The sequence below is a fragment of the Apteryx rowi genome, unplaced genomic scaffold (genome assembly GCF_003343035.1).
Source record: "Apteryx rowi isolate R43461 unplaced genomic scaffold, aptRow1 scaffold_206, whole genome shotgun sequence".
Classification (NCBI taxonomy): domain Eukaryota; kingdom Metazoa; phylum Chordata; class Aves; order Apterygiformes; family Apterygidae; genus Apteryx; species Apteryx rowi.
The window spans coordinates 1,418,071-1,439,110 of record NW_020448375.1 but is presented as its reverse complement, the minus strand read 5'-3'; the positions used below and the strand labels follow the sequence as shown (position 1 = coordinate 1,439,110).

General features: G+C 39.6%; 1 protein-coding gene across 1 annotated transcript; it reads left to right on the top strand.

Annotated features, from left to right (window-relative positions):
• Positions 1–149: 149 nt before the first annotated feature.
• BAG3 (BCL2 associated athanogene 3) lies at positions 150–20,011 on the top strand. The gene is made up of 4 exons (XM_026063997.1): positions 150–405; positions 12,619–12,966; positions 15,217–15,597; positions 18,705–20,011. Exons 1-4 carry the CDS (start codon positions 235–237, stop codon positions 19,467–19,469), a joined length of 1,665 nt encoding a protein of 554 aa, XP_025919782.1. The 5' UTR covers positions 150–234; the 3' UTR covers positions 19,470–20,011.
• The last annotated feature ends 1,029 nt before the right edge of the window (positions 20,012–21,040 follow it).

The following is a 21,040-nucleotide window of genomic DNA, read 5'->3' as shown; positions in this document are numbered from 1 at the left end:
CGCAACCAGAAGTTTCCAGCCGGCCAGTTGCCCCGCGACTCTCCTCCTCCTCCTCCTCCTTCTCCTTCCCCTCCCCGTTCCCCTCCTCCGCCTTCCCGCTGGGCACGGAGCAGCTATTTCCAGACACTTCCAGCCCCTTGTCTCCTCCCTCCCCCCGCCCTGGTTGATAAAGGCGCCCGGCCGGTTTCCCCGCCTGACACTCCAGCGCATGGCACGGCTCCTGGCTCGCCCAGCATGAGCGCCGCCACTCACTCCCCGCTGGTGCAGATGGAGGGCAGCGCCGAGCCGCTGCCCCCCGGCTGGGAGATCAAGATCGACCCGCAGACCGGCTGGCCCTTCTTCGTGGATCACAACAGCCGCACCACGACCTGGAGCGACCCGCGCCTGCGGGCCGAGGCGGCCAAGGTACGGCGGACCCGCGGGCGGGGGGCGCTCCGCCCCGCCCCGCTCCGCCCCGCTCCGCCGCAACTTTCGCGGAGAAGCTCGGGCGGGAGCCCGGGGCGGCGGGGCGCGGCGGTGGCCGTGGCCGTGAAGGGCAAGGCCGTGACACAGCAGGACGGGGGGCGGGGAGGGGCCGCGGCCGTTGGCGCCGCGCGGCCGTTGGCGCCGCGGCGGGGGGCGAGGGCCAGGGCGCGGCCGGCGGCCCCTGCCCGACGGTGGGTGAGGGGCAGCGCGGCCGGCGCTCTCCTCAGTGCATGGCAATGCAGTGAGGCCAGGAGCTGCCTTTTGTCTCTGACGCACTGCAGTCCCTTTTTTGTGCATTAAATCATTTGATACCTCGGCCCTGTAATGTTTATTTAAAGTTGGTTAAGTCCACCCAGCCTGCCTGGGAAGACGCAAACTTTGATGTATTTTTCAGCTGCGAATAGCCCAAACAATGAATGCCATTAAAAAAATAAGAAACCCAACCCAGACTCTAACTTGTCAAGGTTTCTCTTCTGGTCACAAACTATCTCAGTAATTTTGCTGTCTGGTTTGGTTTTGTTTTTAAGCATGCTCAGAGAAAAGCTTCATCTTAGTCCAAATATGTCCATGGAAAGAAGCAGCTGAGGGGAGAACGGTTGTGATTTTGTAAGGGCCCTCATAAATGGCTCTTTCAAGTCAAACTCCCTTGGTTCTCGAAAATATAGCGATTTGACCAGTATTAGCATTTTTGTAAAGAATGCAATGACTAGACAGAAAGTGCTGGAAACTTGAGCTGAACCAGAAGTTACAAGTTTGGTGGAAAAATAATTCCTATGGGATTTTCTTGTGTTTGCTTGCAAATAACATTTTGTCATCCCCAGTACGCCAGACTTTACAGCTTGCCTTTGATTTTGCAGCTCAGTAAAATGGGTAGCGATGAAGCATTAATATCAAAGCACTGACACAGAGGATTTGATTTGGCCAGCCTCGCTGTTCAAAATGCCACCCGTAATTGCCATCTAGAAAAGGGCTCCGCCGCGCCCCGGCAGAGGAAGGCTCCCCGGGGAGAGGCAGAGGGTGCTGTTGGGGCCTGTGCGGCGGAGGAAGCTGGGGCGGCCTGTGCGGAGCGGCGCGCCTGGCCGGGAGCCCGGAGGCCGGCGGCTGCTGGCCTCGCTGCCAGGGAAGGCTCCCCGGGCTTTGGGACTCAGCTGGCACGGCACGGCTGTTCCCTTTAAAATGGTGCGGCGCTGCCTGTGTGAAGCCTGCCGAGTGGAGCTGACAAACTGCTGCGGGGCAGCAAAAGGCTTTGATCAGCGTGACGACGCTCGTGTCAAGCTAACCCTTGACAGTAACTGCTGCTTCACTGTTTTATCGTGCTGGCAAGAGCCTTGCGCCTACTTACAGGAAAAAAGTGCTGCTGGGGTTGCCATTTTAAGCAGTAGTCCGTTGTAAAAGAAATTAAACTGGATTTAATTGTATGTAAAACATGTCTACGATACCTGGTATCTTCAAAATGTATCTTCAACATACCTGTTGCAGCCTTTTCTTTCTGTAGCCTTACGTAAACTATGAGGATCAAAGCACTGAATAGAGATTATTATTTCAAGAATTTAATTTTTTCTAAATACTAAATGATTGATAATAGCCTATTTTGTGAGTGCAGTTCATAACTGAAATCTCAGTGTGAGAGCAGTATGGTATTTAAAAGAAATGAATGGGGCATACTTTTCTATCATACAGTTGCTGAATCCAGGGAAACTTAGTGCAGTTGCATTTGTAGATACAAGGTATTATTTTGAGAGTGTGGAAATGAATCAAAATTGACAAGACACCCTTTTATCCCATTTTCAGCTTTTTAAGTGCTAGTTAATTTAATATGTAAGTATCATTCTGGTAATAATGCAGAGAAGCCTTAGAAAAGCATAACTGAATAATGTGAATATGTAGAATGGCATAGGAAAAGTGCTTTAATTCCTTTTTGGAGACACTGTCTGCCTAGTATAATGAGGCACCTGTTACACTGGCTGCTATGGCAATAAAAATAACAAATAGTAAGTATGTTTCTTAAAACCATAAAACATAGGTGAGAAGAAATCTGTGCTATTTACTCAAAGACTTCTGTTATGGAAATATTGCTTGATGCTAACCCATTTAAGAGAAAAATCCCATTTAAGCTGCTTTTGGTAATTGTGTGAAAACAGGAATATGAAGTGCTCTAATGGATCAGCATTCTTTTGAGTAGGTGTCTGAAACAAAACAAATTTTCAGCCCTATCTGATATGAAATCTGTGGTAATGAAAAGTAACTCTTCTCCTGCCAAGTTACAAGGGTTATTACAAATAGAAAAAGTTGCACCTGCTTTTGAAGGGCTTTGGTGGAATACATTCTTTTCCAAACAGGAAAATCTGATAATATGCACTAGAAACAGAAATGTGTATGCCTCTGGATTGTTTATTGAGATAGAAATGGACCCAAAGATGAAAATGAAAAGTTGTTGATTTTGGGGAGCTCCAGTCTGATGTTGCTCACAGAAAAATCTCCAGTTTATTGGTGATAAAAGTCGTATGTAACTGTGATCTGATAAGACCATTTGTCAGAGTCTAGAGAATCTGCTCAAACTAATGGACAGCTTCTGAAATCTTAGTTTGTTAAGTACCATTTTATTTCACAAGTACCACTGAGCAAAATCTCAGAATCTGACTCAAGGAAAGTATTTCTGTTCCTAAATACTATTTTTGTAGCTAGTCTGTGCCAAAGAAAACAGAGATTAATCACTGACATTGAATTTTAAATCCAGCAATGATTTTTTAAGGCATTAGATACTTTTTTTTTAACTTAAGTAAGAAGGACTAAATTACAGATATAGGCAGACAGAGTTTAGGTGCTAACACTCTTCTCAATTCTTCTCATTCTTAGGCTAACTCAAAACTGAAAACTTAAAGTTTTTAGGAGTGATCTGAGAATTAGAAAAACTGACTTAATGTGTCAGACCTCATGCATCTTTTGCTAAGATGATTATACAAATATAAAATTTGTACTCACTTCTTTGATACATTATTCTCTTGATAAACTACTGAAATCAGGCAGTGAACTAGTAATTTTGTTGATCACCTTTATGCTGTTCTTTAACCATTACAGTATATCTATCCATATGCTGTCCCTGAATATTCATTCTCTTTTTTTAAGAGACTTAGGTGAACAAGTGAGCTATTACATTTTAAGTGGGCAGTGTATGGAGCACAGATATAAAGCTAACTGAGCTTTTTTAGCTAAATGGGTAATGTAGTTGAGACAATAGTAATAATAAAGTCCCATTCTATCTGAGTTGTTGATCTTGGTCTTCTCACTTACTCTGTGTTTGGCACCAATGTAAGTATGTTGGCTGCAGTAAACTATACCAGATTTATAATCAGATTGAAGGAGAAGGAGCTCTCAACCTGGCTCAACTCTCAAAAATTTCAGCCCATGACAGAGTCATTTTAAATCAGTGGAACCGGACCTTGAGTTTCCATTTCACTATGTAGCTGCCTGTCTTTGATTCAAATGACCCTCTATTATTTTCTTACTTAGTTTGGCCTTTTTTCCACCCATGGAAAGGATGTGTATCCATGCTGCGCATATTTAGCCCAGTTATTTATATGAAATCATTGCAATATCAGGCTGGATTAGGAAGAACTGATCAAGAAAGAACAGAAAATCTCTTACCAGACTCCAGTGAGAAAAAAGCCATGACTTTGCAGATGACTGAAAAGCAATTATTAACAAAAACATCTCGGTAGACTAATGATTTTCCTTCAAGTGATTAATTAGTTAATAATAAGTCATTCAAAAAGAGTATGATCAATGACATGGTGCATGTATATGCATACTTTTACTAGAAAAGTGTTCCTCCTATAATTTCTTCTTTAGAATTATTGATTTTGCATGCTTACTTGCTGCTTGTTTTCTGTCTTAGCTTATGCCATCATAGCTCAGCATACTTCCTGCAAGATCATCTTAAAATGTTAAATCATTTAGTGGGTATTGCCCAGAATGTTGATTAAAAATAGATTATATTTAAAGAAGAAAACAGAAATAAAGCTTGTATGAATATTCTTTGATGCCCCTTGGATATGTTGCTTTCACATGCAGTAAACCTAATGGGAAATACTGCAACTAAAAATAGGCCAAAGGAACTGACTGCTGTGCTGGGATTCACTGAACTAATATTGTGATCATCAATAACTCACAAGTGTCTTATATTTGAGATTGTAGCTAGCTGGTGCAGCTTCAAGTCCTGGAACAATCATAAAAGTGATAAATTTATTGGTTCCAACAATGGCTGCAGAGGCCTAAACAAAGGAAAAAAGCTATATTATCCTATTACCGAAGGCTTCTTTAGTATTTGGGGAACAACTACCTACATCTAAGTTTCCATCCTCACCCTTTATTTTACTTCATGACTTAGACCTCTTTTCTCTCTGCTTCTCCAAATAAGTCTTAAGTCACTAGATTCCCATCTCTTTAGCACTGACCTTATTTTTGAGCACTGGCTTCTCATGTTCAAGTTGACTGAAAAATTCCTAGTAGGCCAAATTGAAAATTGCGTTGAAAAGTCAATGCTGCCTCTCTGAAATTCTGGATCTTTTGCAGTGATTCTAATCAATGGAAGGAAATGTGAGAATAGGTAACATTTTAGATCTGTTTTACTTGCAGTGTTTTACATTCTGTTTGCTGATGTGCATTCTGCCACAGTCGGGTTTATATATCATCCATTCCTTAATAAATTATGCAGCTGGGTTAAAAGGGTGCTGTATATAAAGTATATAATGTGTAGAAGCCGCAATATTAGTAGTAGGGGATTTTTGGAGTGTGTACTGGCTTTGTCCAAGTTCCATGAAGCTGCTTTGTGTAGTTATTTAAAGCCACACTTGATAGAATGTGGTAAACAGGGAGTTAATTTATGGAGGTACCAATTAATCTGAAAACAAGGTGGAAAAATTAGAAATAAGAAAAGAGAACACCAAGAAATTGCGTTAGAAATAATGCAGCAGTGTCTGGGCAATCATGCAAGAGGAAAGGTAAGAACGGTTTTGTTTACATAATTCTTTATAACTTCCAATACAGTGTGCCTTTTATCTAAATGAGAAGGAAGGAATACCGTGCCAACAATCATATTTTTAACACCTGTAACTTACACACCAGCATGACTTTTCTATAACCACATAGTGAAAATAGAATTGTTCCCACTTGAACCATGATAAGGCAGATAACAATCCAGTATGCTTTGAAGTATGGAGACAATATCATTCACTAAGTAAGTTCTGTCTCCACCTTTTTCTGTGGCAGCTATGCCTTCTCTTCATGCCAAGTTACAAATAAATGTAAAATAGAACAAATGGCTTATGAACACAAAGTTTCTTAAAATTACATTACTTATTTACAGATGAAAAATGCAATATCTTCAAATACTTTACAGAAGCTGTTGTTTTGATTCTTTTTTTCCCCCTTGGTTTTACAGACATGGGGTGGTGAAGTGAGTTGTTTAACATCACCAAGTAGGCCAGGTAGCACAAAAGTATGTTTTTATGGCTGATGACAAAGACTCACAATTGATAAATAAGGTGCAGAATAGCAAGTGTTTTTACAGTGTTGGAAAATTGCTGTTTAAGAAAGTGAAATAAAAAAAACTGCTATGTGCAAAATGAAATTTAGCAGAAAATAAAGACACTAGCCATGGCCTGTAAAATCCACAATTGACTCTTTGTTAACTATTTATTCTCCTTTTTATGGGAGCAGTGTTTTGCTGCTTCTTGAGGCTTTACTTTTTTCTGTGTTCTAAGTTTCTGGCTTGCAGCTAATAGAAAGAAAGCAATAGATTGGCCACCTACTTCTTAGGCAACCAGGCAGTGAGCAGAAATACCTTAAAGTATGTCATTCTTATGATCCTTGACAAGGAAATTTCTGTTAGCGCTCTAAAGGGCTTTTCTTCAAACCAGTGCATTAAACCTGACAGGGTGGGTGATCACACCAACTCTCTTTCTGAGATTTCTCCTCTCTTTATAGAAATCACTGCTTTGTCAGAACATGTTTAGTTTAGCCCATCTGATGCATTCTGTATGGCCAACTTCAACTCTTGGGCATAAAGGGCAAGTGTCTTCATGCCTGGGCCAAGATGTTTTAGCTTTAGAAGAATCAATTTAATGATCAATAAAGGAACCATTTTAGTTCCTGAAACAAGATTAGTCCACAAGATAGCCAACAGGTTGGCTCTGGTAAGGCTCTCAAGTTCTGAACAGCCTAGGACTCATGATTAAATTTCTCCCTCAATTTTGAATAGTGTTTATTTATTTCTAATGACATCATTGCCCTCTGCCACTTAGAGCGTACACTGATGAAATACTTGTATAATAAACATTATAATTACAAGAGAGAACAAAAGCCAGGTTCACCTACGCATGTGTAAGTTATGAAATAAAACTCGGCATTCATTAAATAAAACATCAGAAGTAGCTTGGTGTATAAATAGGTTACATGATATGACTGACATGAAGTTCTATGAAGACAGCTCATGAGACTAAACTTATTCATGGCTGCCTTCAATCATTAGCTAATGATATCTTGCTCAAATACCTATGTGCTCAGTCTATATCCTGGAGCACAAATTGTGAGTAAAAGAATGAGCACGTAAAAATCCTCGGTGGCTGAAATAGAGTAATAGGAAGTTATGGGTCAGTACTTAGAGCAAATCAGTCTCTGCCTTGTCCACTTGTATTAATTCTCTGAGAAGTATTAATGAAACACACCTTATGATTGTGTTGTACTATTAATACACATAAACACGCAGCACTGTTGAGAAACTTTTTAGTATTTTAATCAAGTTACAAGAAATACTTGAATGTGCTGATTTTTATCAGTAGCAAAGGCAGTGTAATACTTTTGACTTATCTACTTGACTTCTCTACAGAGAAGAAAATACTGACTTGTCTAAAAGTGAAATACGAGAGCATATGGAATCCAATTCTAATATGGACTGTTTTGCCTGTCCATAACATATATATATTTTTTGTAAACAGATTTGATACACTGTTCTTAGATTTGAATATGAGATAACACTGGCTTTTTAGGTAATTCATGGCAATTTCTGATTAAAAATATATATTGAGTGTATGTACAAGGACTATTTAGTTGCCATATGTCAGTCACTCATTTCAGTTACATTGTTCTGTTTTCTTGTGAAAGAATGGGATTGTACTACTCCCTACATTCTAAAAATACTGAACAGGGCTCACAATTATGGGAAGTGCGCTTTCAACATAAGCCATATTTTCTACTGGCATTTTTTCAGTGTTTTGAACAACCTGGATACTTTTATTTGCATAACATTCTTTACCACAGCAATTTAAAAGTTCATAACCATACTGAAGTCAATAGACCTTTTGTTTGCATATAGAAAGACATATTTTCTCTACTGGTAATGTTAAAAGTAAAATTTATGTTCTTTTGCTAGATAATATTTACAAAACACAAGTGTATATTTAAATCTTTGTACTGTTGCTCTATAAGAGCTACAGAAGTGCTAGGTGTGTATATTATATGTATATTTTAGAGAAGTGAATTGATGTAGTTTCTACAACTATATCAACACAGTTTAAGAAAAGTGTTAGAACATGACTGTAGCAAAACTTGCTCGTTAACTTCTTTTTCTGCAGATAATTTTAGTATAAGAGGAATGAAAAGTATAATATGCAAGTAATTTTAAAAGGAAGATTCCAAGTTTGATACAACTATTCAAGTAATCTAGTTTGCATGCAGAATATTTTGACAGATTTCAGTATATAAATACAGCCATCTAATTTTCTTAAATGGGAATTTGCTTGCATAAGCAGTGTCTGAATTTGCAGGTTTTTGTCTTTCAATCTGAAACAATATTTGAGCAGTCATTGGGGCACATTAGGAGTTATGGCATTATCCACTCCAGATAGGACTGCTGGTAGAGGGAGTTTTGTTACGACATTTTGTTTTTAACAAAAACTCACTTAAACTCACTTAAACTCACTGCAGAACTCACTTAAAATGTGTGAGTAAGTTTATGGATTTTAGTGTTGTTCCGGACCATGCCCTTTCCATGGGAAGCCAAGTGTAGGATGTGGGGGTATGAAGTGTTTTTTCCAGTTGCACAACTTGTGCTGGCTGCACCTTTATTTATCGTGGTGATGACCTCACAACAGAAACGCATGTCCTTTTCCCAAGAGGTGTGATGGCTGCAATTCCTCCCTTGCTGATCTTCCAGCACTGTGCGGCTGGGTCACTTGCAGCTTGTCCAAAACACAGCAATGCAGTTTCTTTCTAGTTTGACCAGCACTTGCCCGGTGTTCTTTATAGTAGTGATTCATGAATGGTGGATTGGATCTGAGTTTCTGGTGTTGTTTAAAGCTATCTGAAATGTAGGCTAGGACTGTTTGTAACATTTATGAGCTTTTTGAGGGAGTTTCTTGTGTTTTCGTGCTCCTTCTTTTTGGGCATTCTGTCACTTAAATATAAACTGAACATTTGATCACAACTTGGATTCCTATAATGTTAGTTGTCAGTTGTTCTACTTATGAGAAACTTCAGTAATATTCTATTTCTTATAATTTTTTCAATTTTATTTTCAAAATACTTCTTGATTCCCTGGGTGAGAGGAGGAGAAATTTACTTTGTTTTCTTAAGCAGTAATAGGAGTTTGGTTCCTGCTTTCCATATTTGAACTGGGAAGGAGGATGGGCTGAGTCTTAATTCATTTATTCATTTATTGTTCATATCTTTTTATGCAGGCTTGTGCTAAATGCAAACTCAGAACTTTTTCAGATAAAATGTTTGTTAATATAACAAGCAAAAAATGTGTTTGTTATAGGGCAAATAAAAACTGAAAAAGAAATGTTTGGTCTCCTGGCTGGCTATGCTGTGAAATTTGAGAATGAAAGTGTTCAGAGGGAATCCAAGAATCTCTTGCCCATGGTATTGCAATAGGAATTTTCTAGAGCTTGATGCCATTCCTCCTCCTTTGTCACGCTATCCCTCGATACCAGTGAGCTTCTCCTATCAGGAGTCTCCCAGAACCTGCTAGTCCAGGTTGGCAGTGTAGGCTGTCCCGTAGTGAGCATAACCATTGGGATGTTGGGGTATCTGCATGGCCCTGCTGTTGTGCTGGATCTGCATTAAAAATGAGTTCCAAACACTTGGAGCAGTCTAACTCAGCTAAGGCAGTGTGTTCCACTATCTTTCCTCAATGTGGGGTGTTTCAAAAGGTAGATTCTGCATTTTCAGACATATGAAACTGTGGGGAGAAAGGGAACAGGAGAGAACAAGAAAGAAGAAGGAATGTTGAGAATGTGATGCTAACTGGCTAACATAAGCAACTGTTTATGGAATTAAATATTAATTAAATATTGAAAAGAACAATGTAGATCAGGAAGAACAGTTGTGATGAGAGCACTTTTCCTAAACCTGTGATCTGTCTGCATCAGAGTTACTGACAGTGGAAGAAAAAGGGAACTTGCATTTGTTCCTTTACTGAGGACAGCTTCAATTTAACAGTACTGTTGGGAGACAAAAAAAGAAAAAGTGTTCCTTAGTTAGCAGACTTGACCATAGGGGAAAAGAAAACCCTGGAACAAAGGACCAACTCTAAATGCTAACTTTTCACAGGAGCAGGATAAGTTGTGTGCAGCTGTAAGAATAAATGACAAATTACAAGAGTGTAGTTTATGCTGCTCTTTTTAAAGAGGGGGCAGTACTTCCATTAAAAAAATGGGTTAAACTTGCCCAAAATTTCACTTCAGATATGAACTCAGTTGTTTAAAAAAGCAATCCAGCCTGTTTTTTCTTTGGTTTTGTACTGCTTGTTTTGTAGTTCTAACCAGGGCTTAAGTTGCAGAGGCAGATCTGTCAGATTGCTAAAATGGTTCAAAACAAGGGCAGCTGAAAGGATCTGAAAACAATGATACGGATGAGGAAACCCGTGATCAAAACCCTGGGAAGGTATTCACAGAGGGTAGAAGGGAATGGGACATTGTGAATGTTGAAGCCTTGGCAAGGATTTCTTGCTTAGAGATTACTCCAGAAGACTGAAGGGCTCATCCCAAAATGGAACAGTTCAAAAGACTGCAAATCCTTAAAATGCCAAGAAAAGTAGGAGCTAGCCTTTAATCCCTTAGGGTAGAATTATTCTACTTGCACCTTGCTATAGGTGGAGTGGAACGTGAGTGGAGTGACCATGGCCAAGAGACTTCCCTTGTTGGGAGATCTGTAGGTGTTCCTGGCCCACTCAACACCTAAACTTTTCCCAGCTTTGACCCTTCCTACAGGGAGTATGACAATGCTTGAAGTGAGTGAATCTCTTTTTTATAGTAGTGGGAGATCTGAATCTAGGTGGGGTGGCTTGCTCTGAATTCTCCAGTGACATCCACAGCTTGCCTGCCCCCTCCGTCAGAGGAGAGCTTTCCTCGGAGAGAGTGTGTGGAGCAGCTGGTGCGAGCCAGGCATGAATGTATTGAGTCAGCACTGAGCCACAAGGTGTTTCTTCCGAGTGTCGAATCATCAGTTTTCCTCACTGGGAGGCAGCCTGGTCGGCTCTGCTCACTTGGCAGAAATTTGGCTTTGCACATGGCCTCACATTGTTGCTGGCTGAGCGCAACTCAAATTTATTTTCCGGCAAATGCAGTTTGTTGGCACAGCTGCATGCCGCTCCAGATCCTAGAAGAAACACCTGCCAGGAGCACTGCAGATTCTGGTTATACTGGTAACTTCATTGGTCCAGCAGAAGGTGAATTGACAAGTAATGCAGTTGTTGGTCCTCAGGGTCCTGAAGTCCCTAGATCATCTGTGTTCAGCAGATGAATATAGTTTCCTGGTAGAGTGAATTAAAATGACTCATCTGTTGGTGGTGGATCCCAGTGCAGAACTTGGCATGAGATCATCCTTGTTCTGTAACTGGGAAAACCAACCTCAAATTATTTTCCTGTGAGAACTTTCTGGGCCTAGTTCTCCTCTGTGCCTTTTTAGGATTTTTCCTCTGATTGTAGAGACTTTTTTTCATCAGTAAAAACAAGTACAACATCAGGGCCTCTGGTTTTAAACTTCTTCCTTTCTGTACTTTTTGTCTTTATTTTATTAACTTACTGAATAGTAGAAGTTATTCTCTGCAGTTTCGTAGCTTACAGGATTTCTCAGAAATTGCTTTTTAAAGACATACTGCCATATAGGAGGAACACTCAAAATTTGGTTGATAAAATAGTTAATTCTTCCCTAATGAATGAGTATATTCTGTATACAGAGGCTACATAAACTAAATATTTTTGCAGCTTAAACACCTCTTTAAAAATAGGGTTTCTAACACTTGCACCATATGTCCCCTTATTAAATTCTCCTCTTACTGAATAATGACATTACCCTCTGAATGACAGAGGTGCTTGTTATATGATCTGACTTAGAGATACATCTGGAACTTGGCCCTAGCAGGGCCTCAAAATAGAATGACCGTTGCAGGAAGAACTTATTAGAGGACTTATGAGGGATCTTAGTACAAACCACTTCCACCCTTGCCAGATCTTTGATATTGTCCAGTAAGCATACTCAGACAACACAGGGATTTATTTTGTTTTTCAGCACTTTCCTCTTTATTACACTATCCTGTCTTCCCCTCTTCTCTCCCTCAATATTTACTGAAATGAATCCTCTTTTAGCTGAAAGCAAATATATTCTTCAGTATCCAGCATCAGCAACTCTTAGCTAGTTGGAAGAACAAGACCAACAAACACTGCAAAATCTTATTTATTGGTAGATTCTGAGATGTGCTAAGGAAATGGTTCTGGTCTCACAGACACTTGTTTAAATTAGAGTGTTTCCATATGAAGTGGGTAGACCAGTGGCTATATGCAAGTAATGTATGTTAAATGAGAAACTCTGTTGTAACTGGGCGGATATTTTAAAGCCTGAGTTGGTATTTATCAGAAGGGGGGGGGGGGAAGGAGACATATAAATAAAAAAATTGTTTAGCTTCCTTTCTTCTCTCACCTGCAGTTCCGAATTGTTTGCAACTATAGCTAAATACCCTGCTCAGAACTGGGACGGTCTGAAGTTCTAATACGCAGTTGATACTGCTTTTAAGATGGGCTTTTAGGGCTGCTTTTCCTTATGAGGTGCATTGAGCTGAGCTGCTAGCAAACGCTGTGTCATGTTTTTAACTTTTAGGAAGGCCAGTCATCAGCAAATGGTCCATCTCGTGATAGTCCAAAGCAACCACAAGCAAACATGGGATACCCAAAACTCCGGGCTGGCTATATCCCGATTCCAGTCATCCATGAAGGCATTGATAACAGACAGCAGCACCCCTGCTTTTCTGCTCCACAACCTGGTGTGCAACGGTTCAAGACAGAAGCTGTGCCTACCACAGTGCAGGCACAGCCACCTTTAAGGGGGGCCTATGCCCGCTCCGAGTCCCCTTCAAGGGGACCTGCTGAAGCCTCTCCAACAGATAAACAATGTGGACAGACAACAGCAGCTGCAACAGCCCAAGCTCCAGCTACACATGGACCTGAGGTAACTTGTCAATATTGCTAGGGTGTGTTTGCATTAGTCTTTGCAACATTTATGACCTGAATGTCACAAGGGTAGTTTATCCTTCAGATATCCAAACTTACCACAGGATTATGTTTTCCAGATACTTCCAGAGTATTAAAATGTAAAAGTGCACAGTCATTTCAGCATAAGTATTTAACATTTCTCTACTATCGTAAGTTCTTATTCTCAAATGATTATGCAGAAACGAATGCATGTAAATTATTTCTGAGAAGAGAGAGCCTCTGAGTCATGCAGGTTGTCTTACAGTAGATGAGGATTGCTTATGATTTATGCCAGTTACTCTGTAAGCTGAGTATGCAGGCAAGTCTCCTGTGTTCTGTGCTGTAAGTAAAAAAAAAAAAAAAAGTGAAAAAAGTGAATGAGGCAAAAATAAACATAGCTAGTTAGCTAACAACCTTTAGTTGTTTGTACTAAAAGTTTGTACTGTTGCGATCTTTGCTTTCCAATTTAATACTTCACTTTTGTTAAGTGTATAAATTTATATATATACAGCTTTAAAAATGAATTGTAAAATGGTTTTGTCCTTCAGTGGTATGTTAAAATAGTTACAAACTATGAACTCCTTTAAAAAAAAGTTGCCTTGCTTGCTTTTTGTGTCAGAAGGTATGATTTTGGCTTGCTTGTTCTCTCCAGAAAATTAGCAGAAACTGTATCCCTGTAATATACTAAAATGCTAACCTCACTTTTACGCAAAGGAAGATGAGCAGAAAATTCAGCCTTTATGAATTCGAAAACATATCAACAAGTCTGTAATCCAGCAGTAGTGGATTTTGCTCTAAAACTTGTTTTGAATCTGAACAATGTAATTAAAATTCTGTTAGCAGTTCTCTCAACTAGCAATGCTTTGTCCATGCAGTTCAGTCCATGTACCCCTCTTATAGCTGGGTTGGTGTAGGGCATGGTTTCTTGTTTTTGTTCTTCCCCGGTGTAGCCAGAACTCCCCAGTTGCACTGTCCAATCTGTACAGTCATTTTTTCCTTCTCCCAATGCAGTACAGTTGGACAGCTATGTGCTTTGTCTCATACCCAAACTGGCTTCAGGAACATGTCATCTGTGCCTCCTACTGCAGTGCTTTGGGATAGCTACTGAGGTCCTGAGAAATTCTTGTTACAAATTTAGGCAACATGGTGTGGGCATTAACTGACCAGACCCTGTGGTTGTGCCTTTGAAACCCACATAGACAAGGCCACCAGCAGTGGCAGTGATGGGTACAGTAATACAAACAAGCATTTATTTATTTATTTATTTATTTATTTATTTATTTAAGGTTGCTGTTTCATAGATAGCTGAAGTAATGTAACAGGTCACCGGTACCAAAAGAGAGGTCTTGTTCCCCTTCCTCTCCTGCCTTGCTTGCCCTTCTCTCGCTTCTGGATGTATTGTCCTCTCTTTCCCTTGTGCCAACTTCAGTCTTAGCTGGCCTTTCACTGAGCCAGTTAACAAACCTGTCAGAAAACAATCTTTTTTCCCCCTAGTTAGGGAGTTAAATCAGCTCAGAGAATGGTCTGACACCTGATCCAGTTCATGCCAAGTAGGTGATGGCATGTCAGGAAAGAGGGAGGGGGCTGTGAACTAATAAATTGCCTTTCCCTGTTCCGTGGAACCATACACGTTCTGGGAACTGGATTCAGCAGTGACTGCAGTGCTAGGTCTATGCTAAGACAGGTCTAAACTATGGCAGCTATCATTGCTGGTGCCAGTGGGGCTAAGTTACTGGAAAGTCTTAGAAGGAAAAAAGGGCATTAACCGTATGTACATTGCCATCGCCTGCTACAGAATTACATGTTTAAAACAGAACAAAATCTGTTAGTGTGATCAGGATCAGAAGGCTAAACTTTGTGTGCCTCTGTTAGTGGTTTGTTTTTGTCTCTAGCATATAATTTGTTTGTTTAACTTCAGTTTGCCTCAAATTTAACAGGTTTAGACAGGAACAGCCATGTAAAAGCAGAAAACATTCTGACTGAGCATCCCCTCCCTGCTCATTTGAGGGATGAGAATGCTGTAGCTCAGGTTTCTACTTGTAATAATGATGCTCTCTCACTAGTTCTGTGGTTTGTCTAATGAGGCGCTTGGCAAAAAGTACGGAAGTAGATCCTTTGCATGCCAGAAACACAGGTTCAGTTTCCATGACTATCTCTTTCTTTTCTCTTTGGAAATAAGAAGTACTGTGAGGGTTAAAATTAATAATGGATTTTGTTTTCATGGCAGCCTCAGTCTCCTGGAGCTTCTGATTCACCAACGGTTTCCCCTCAGTCATCTGGCAGATCCAACACAGGAAGCCATCAGCTTCCTCGTGGTTATATTCCAATTCCTGTGATCCATGAAAATGTCCAAAGGCAGCCATCTCAAGTCTATCATCAGGCACAGAAGACGCACTACCCTGCCCAGCAGAGTGAATACCAAGCCCACCAACCAGTGTTTCACAAAATTCAACCAGATGACAGGGAGTCTAAGACAGCACGAGCCCAGTCTCCATTCAGAATGTCTCAGAAAGGTTCATCAAGTCGTGAAAGCTCACCAGCCAGAGTTACCACTCAGATACAGTCCCCAGCTTCTATCAGAGTACAGACAGTTGTAGACAGACCCCAGGTATGTAGATTGGGGAAGGTAAATACATGCCAGTTACTTGTTCAATATGGCTAGAGTTGAAAAGTTGGCTCATACTAACAGGTACATGAAAGCACCTAAAACATTATCCATTACTGGATTTGAACAAATTGAGAAATTCTGACTGATAACAGCTTTGTTGTTGAGATAATATATTAGCAGCAAGTTACCTTTCCACCTATCAGGATTTGGAAGTCTTCAGGTCATTGAACTACATTAAGCAAATCACTTTTAACACGCAGAAATTGATTTCCTCTCATCAGAGTTTAATTTGGTGTAATTACACTGAGGTCACTGATGTTGCAGTATGTTTGTGAGAAGAAAACCAGGTCTATGAGATTTGCGGCATTCATGTAAATACACCTCACAAATGTCTCGAACTATTTAAAATAGCATCAGATGCAGAATGTAATTTCAGTTGTGATTAAAGAGGATCAACAAAATCTAGTCTTAAACCTTTTTCTTCTTCCTACACAAAGGACATTTTTGTTGACAGATAATATCCCGGAACAACAATTTTTCAGCTTGTTCAGAATAGTGAAGGTCTTCCTTCCAAACTACTTTTCTCATAATCTAAGACTAGTAGGACTTGAATTAGACCAGTAGGCATGTATGTTAACACTAATGTTTCTTTGATCAAAAATTTCAAACATTTCTTCATCTGTATACTGAACTAATAAATTTCACAGTAAGTATGACTCCTCCTTCGTCTTCCCTGTTTCTACCACTAAATACCAACTTACAGTGTCCGATACTGCATGTAAGATTTAATAATTTTAGTGTTCTTAATTCAGGGATTCAATAGCAGTAATGTAGTGTTAGAAAATGACATTTATTTATTTTGTCCAAATTGATGTTACAAGATTTCCACAGGCTGTTCAGCTTGCCCAAAATGCATACCAAGCATACTTCACACCCAGAACAAAAAAGTCAGAACAAAGAATGACTGAGATTTAAACTACAAGCTCAACCTATTCTAGAAATATATTATCTGTAAATAAATAGACTTTATAACAGAAGGGAAGGACTAAAACTTGATTCAAATTTTAAACAAAAATAACTTCCTTAGAAGTACGGGTTGTAAACCTACCATTTTGAAACAATACCTTATGCCTATCTCTGCCCTTGGATACAGTTTATTTTAGATATGTAAAGGTGGAAACTAGCCACTTTCCATTACATTTTAATGTAATAAAATTTTTTCATGTTAAACAAACTTTTTACTAAGACTACAGTTAAATATCTTTTGAGTCAAAAATTCTTCAACACAGAAAGCTAACTTTTATTGGCACTTGTGAGCATGTGGAAGGGGAAAGGGGGTATGTAAAAAATAAACCTAGATTTCGTGTCTGGAGAGATTTTACATTGAAACTGACAGAAGCAGAATTAGGTTAATACTTCTGAAAACCCTTGTGCTAGACCAGACCAATCAAGTCTTCAGAATTAATGACATATCCTAGGTTTTAATACTAATTTATTTTTAGGGGAGAGAATTTGAGCTCCCTAATCAAATTTTACTCAGTGTTTACGTGGATAAAGTCATAACAGACTGTCAGTGTAGATGAGTTTTTGAAATTCAGGGCACTTATTTACATGGTGTAAATATACATGTAGGTATTTTACTTCAAGTGTTTACATCCATAAGAGCTGGATCATGTACCTTTCCAAAAGCACTGTATGTGTGCCTGAATAAGTGAAGGAGATGTCAGGGCAATGAAAATACAGGTCTTGTGAACTCCAGCTTTCCATTAAGACTTCAAAACCCTATTCATTTCAGTTTTAATAGATTTCTGATTTGATGACTGGTTGTTATTTCTGTAGTAACCCCAGGGATTATCTCTAAAAGCTACAGTGAGTAAGACTGATATAGTAACCTCTCCATGCAAACACTCTAAAAATAAAACCAGTAAAAACAAGCACTAGCAAAAAATGTAATATCTTGAAAACGGGAATGGGATAAGAATAACCCAAAAGGAGATCAAAACTCAGCAAAATACTGTTAACTCTTCAAGACATACTATATCTGAGTTGGTGACACACTGAGGATGACATCTGGACTGCACTGAAGTCATCTGGAAAAACCTTACTGACTTCAGTCAGGCCAGGGCTTTGCTCTAAGGTTCCATTTTATAAAATTGCTTGTAGAGCTGACTTCTGTGAGCATGGGCAGGATTTCGTGGTTTGAAGTTTAATGTCTTGTGAGAGTCAGTTGGTATTAGTAATCTCAGAGATCTTTAAAACAATTACTGTTTGAACTCTTAAGTATTTTTTGTTTTAGAATAGTAAAATTCAGCAATGCACAGGAATCATTTGAAATGCCCTAAAATTGCAGTTCTAAAACTACAGAAAATTGGATGTTAGGTAAAACTTTATTACGTTCACCACCAACACACAAGAGAATGTACTAAAATTCACTTCTAAATGAGAATAGCAAGAGCAGTGTAGAGCAAGACTCCTCTGTTGGGCTCTTGGGCCAATTACACTGAACTCCCCATGGTGTGGGCAATGCTTTGGAGGGAGGGCTTGGTGAGCAGAATGGGAGGCGGGTAGCTTCGTTACATCTGCCAGAGCTGTGGGCTGGGTGGGCAAAGCTGGAGGTGGTAATGGAAAGAAGAGGGGAAAGGGAAACTTTCTTGTCTTTGTTTCCTCTGCTTTCTTTCCTATTTGTTAGTTTTTCCACATTCCTTGTCCCTACTGAGTCATTAGAGTCAGAACCAGCATTAGGAGCTAAGGGTACAGGGATATGGCGCTTGGGAGCACCTTTGCCAAATGCCTGTCATACCTGTAATGTAGTTTTCATGTTTAAGTACTATTCAAGGCCTAGATTTTAAAGAGCATCTTGTGCCTTTTTGGGTACTCCAACCTGAGACTGATGGAAGGGCCTGAATTTCAGAAGAATAGGTACTGATATCTTCTGAAAATCAAGATGTTTGTCTAGGAGGTTTCAGACTGGGTATACATGATTATGAGTCACTCCTGAAAATCTTGGACTAAGCCTTTCCTTTTCGTTAATTTTGTGGGGTTTTTTGTTTTAAAATGAAATAAGTATTGTTTTTTATGTCTCAACACAAACTTGTCTTCCTCACCAGGTTTCTCAGCAACAAGTCCCACCTCAAGAGCCACCAAGACCATCCCCACCACCTGAGAGCAAAACAGAAAACAAGGCAGTCCCACCACCTGATACCGAGATGCCTTCACCATATATCCCAATTCAGGTCACTCACCAGGAACCAGATTACAAACCGCCACCCCAGAAGCCTTCAGCCATGCCGGAAAGAAAGGTTCCCTGCCCAGCTAAGATTGTGCCCCCACAGGAAAGGCCTGCTCCTGAAGAAACTGCAACAGTGAAGACAATGGAAATGGGAGAACCTCAAAAGCACCCTGGTGTTTTGAAAGTGGAGGCAATTCTGGAGAAAGTACAAATGCTTGAGCAGGCAGTCGACTCCTTTGAAGGCAAGAAAACTGATAAAAGATACTTGATGATTGAAGAATATTTGACCAAAGAGTTGCTAGCCCTAGACTCAGTGGACCCCGAGGGTCGTGCAGATGTGCGCCAGGCCAGGAGAGATGGTGTAAGGAAGGTCCAGAACATTTTGGAAAGACTTGAACAGAAAGCAGAAGATGTCCCAGAACCACTTCAAGTTGATGGACTTCAGTCAACTTTGTCAGAGCCTAAGCCACCACAGGAAATCATGGAGATTGAACCTTTGGTAATCAAGAGCAAGGAAGATAAAAGTAATAAAGATGCTAAAGAGGAAACCAAAATGGAAAGACATCAACCTGAAACTAAGGAAGAAGTGTTTACCAATCTTGCCACCACAACAAACACATCTAATAATCCTACTGAACCATAGCCACATGCTGAAATTAAAAGCTCTCAGACTTTATAACTTAAAGTGTGTTTAAGTGAATTTTTAAGTTGCATGCATTTCCAGAGCTCTTTTCAACTGGTTTTTAATCAACATAGCAGCTTGGGACACAGTAAACACTTCGTGGGGGAAGGAGGGAGTTAGAAAGAAAGTAATGCATTTATCTTTTATTCTTACACTATGTAAAAAATGTTTCAACAACAAACCCTGTATTTTAATCACTTTTAGGTCAGCTGAATGCAAGAAAAAGAACAATTTCAGGGTTAATATTGATGAGTGTTGTATTAGGGTGTATTCTTTCACAGGTGATTTTTGTAAAATTAATGCCCTGCCTTGTCAGAATACCAGTCCTTCTATAAGTATAGCTACTCCAATGGTAATGTTTTATTTTTATTTTTAATGTTCACAGTTGGGCACTTTAAGTAATGATGGATAGAAAGTGTGTAAGAAACTGTGGGGATATTTATATGTGTGCAGGACTTCAATGCTATATTTTAAGAGGGAAATAAAATAATATAGAAGCCTAATTTAGTCTTGTGATTTTATAAGCTGGAAATGTAAGGGCAGTAATCAGTTTCAAATACACTCTTCTAAAAATAGAAATTTCTTTTAGTACATCATTGTAGTTGAAGCCTGACAGCTGCTTTCTTATCAAGATCAAAATGTGTCTTTTTCCATTCACTTGCCTCCTTTCAATTTCATTTCCTATCACATGTGTGGAGTGAGGGAAGAATTTAGCTTAGCATTTCTTTTTTTTCCCCCTGTTCTCTTCTCTCCCCCCCCATAGTCACCAGTTAATAGTTTTTTTTATAACATCAAGAAATTCATATCTGCTGCTATTTGATTTGCAGAAATTTACCTTAGGGCGTTCTTGTCCTGCAAAGTCACTAGCTTTTTATTAACTACTACTTCTGAATTTCTAGCCAGACATACTTTGTATTCATAGAGCCAGTGGGATTTAAAGGCACTCTTTGTTTTGTGAACAGTTGCATTGTTTAAAAAAATACTTTGTAGTTGTGATCGACAACACAGAGTGGTTAGACAAGGGGTGTAAAACATACTTCAGCTACATCCATGTAAAATGAGAGCAACAGAGTCAAACCAGTGTGGAATGAGAGCAAGTAAGAAAGGAGTCAGAACGAGACTCCAGAAATTGTCTTTAACTTTCATTTGTAGAATGAACAAGTCTTTAACATGATAGTTTATATTTACAGCATATGAGGAAAACTTTCATCTAATACAGAAGCTCAAGGCAATTGATTAGTTATTGAGTTACACCTGAATCACCAGGAGAATAGATTAAAAATTAGGTTTAAACCCATCTGAAATCCTGATTATGAGAGGCATGCTGAGAGTGATAGTCTAGAACTGTCACTATTTATTTTAACAAAAATATATAGTGTGTAAGTTGCAATACAGCAAGCATCTTGAAATAACAAACAGGCTATGAACTGCCTGCTTAGTTGTAGGTGGAACACTGGTGCTTCTTTTAGTTTCATTTTGATAGTCAACAACACTATGTAAAAATACACAGTGTCTTGTAACCATTTGGCTAC